The 453-nt window shown below is 61.1% G+C and overlaps 1 protein-coding gene across 1 annotated transcript in view; it reads left to right on the forward strand.

Moving 5' to 3' along the window:
* Positions 1 to 453, forward strand: part of SCLY (selenocysteine lyase) — a gene marked incomplete at its 5' end in the record, with an annotated part of 3,437 nt that overhangs the window by 382 nt on the left and 2,602 nt on the right. Inside the window, one exon of the mRNA XM_010133528.1 lies at positions 5 to 169. Coding sequence (XP_010131830.1) covers positions 5 to 169 — 165 coding nt within the window. The remainder of the gene's footprint in view (positions 1 to 4; positions 170 to 453) is intronic.

Raw genomic sequence — 453 nt, forward strand, 5'->3', positions numbered from 1 at the left:
CCAGCCTGTCGCAGAGCTGAGCCATCGCGTCCGTGCTCTCAATCAGCGGAGAGCAGCAGAGGGGCTGCCCAGGATCCTGGTGCACACAGATGCGGCGCAGATGGTTGGGAAGGGGCGCGTGGATGTGCAGGAGCTGGGGGTGGACTACCTCACCATCGTGGGACACAAGGTATGGCCCTGTTCCCCTGGCCCAGTTGCTACTTGTCCTCTCAGACATCTCCGTTGGGGTGCTAGGGAGACTTTGGGTGCTCCACCACAGCTTTTTATGTCATCAGTGGCCAGTGTCTTCCCGCTGGAAGGTGCTGGAAGGTGCTCTGAAGACAGTCTTCAGCTGGGTGACAAGGCTTCTCTGAGTCAGGGGGACCTCTGAGCAGGAGGAAGCCGAGGGCAGGGGACAGCTCTGCAGCAGCCTGTGCCCGTGAGACAGGCAGGGATCAGCAGTGGAGGACACTC

This window comes from Buceros rhinoceros, unplaced genomic scaffold, assembly GCF_000710305.1.
Source record: "Buceros rhinoceros silvestris isolate BGI_N320 unplaced genomic scaffold, ASM71030v1 scaffold38183, whole genome shotgun sequence".
NCBI lineage: Eukaryota > Metazoa > Chordata > Aves > Bucerotiformes > Bucerotidae > Buceros > Buceros rhinoceros.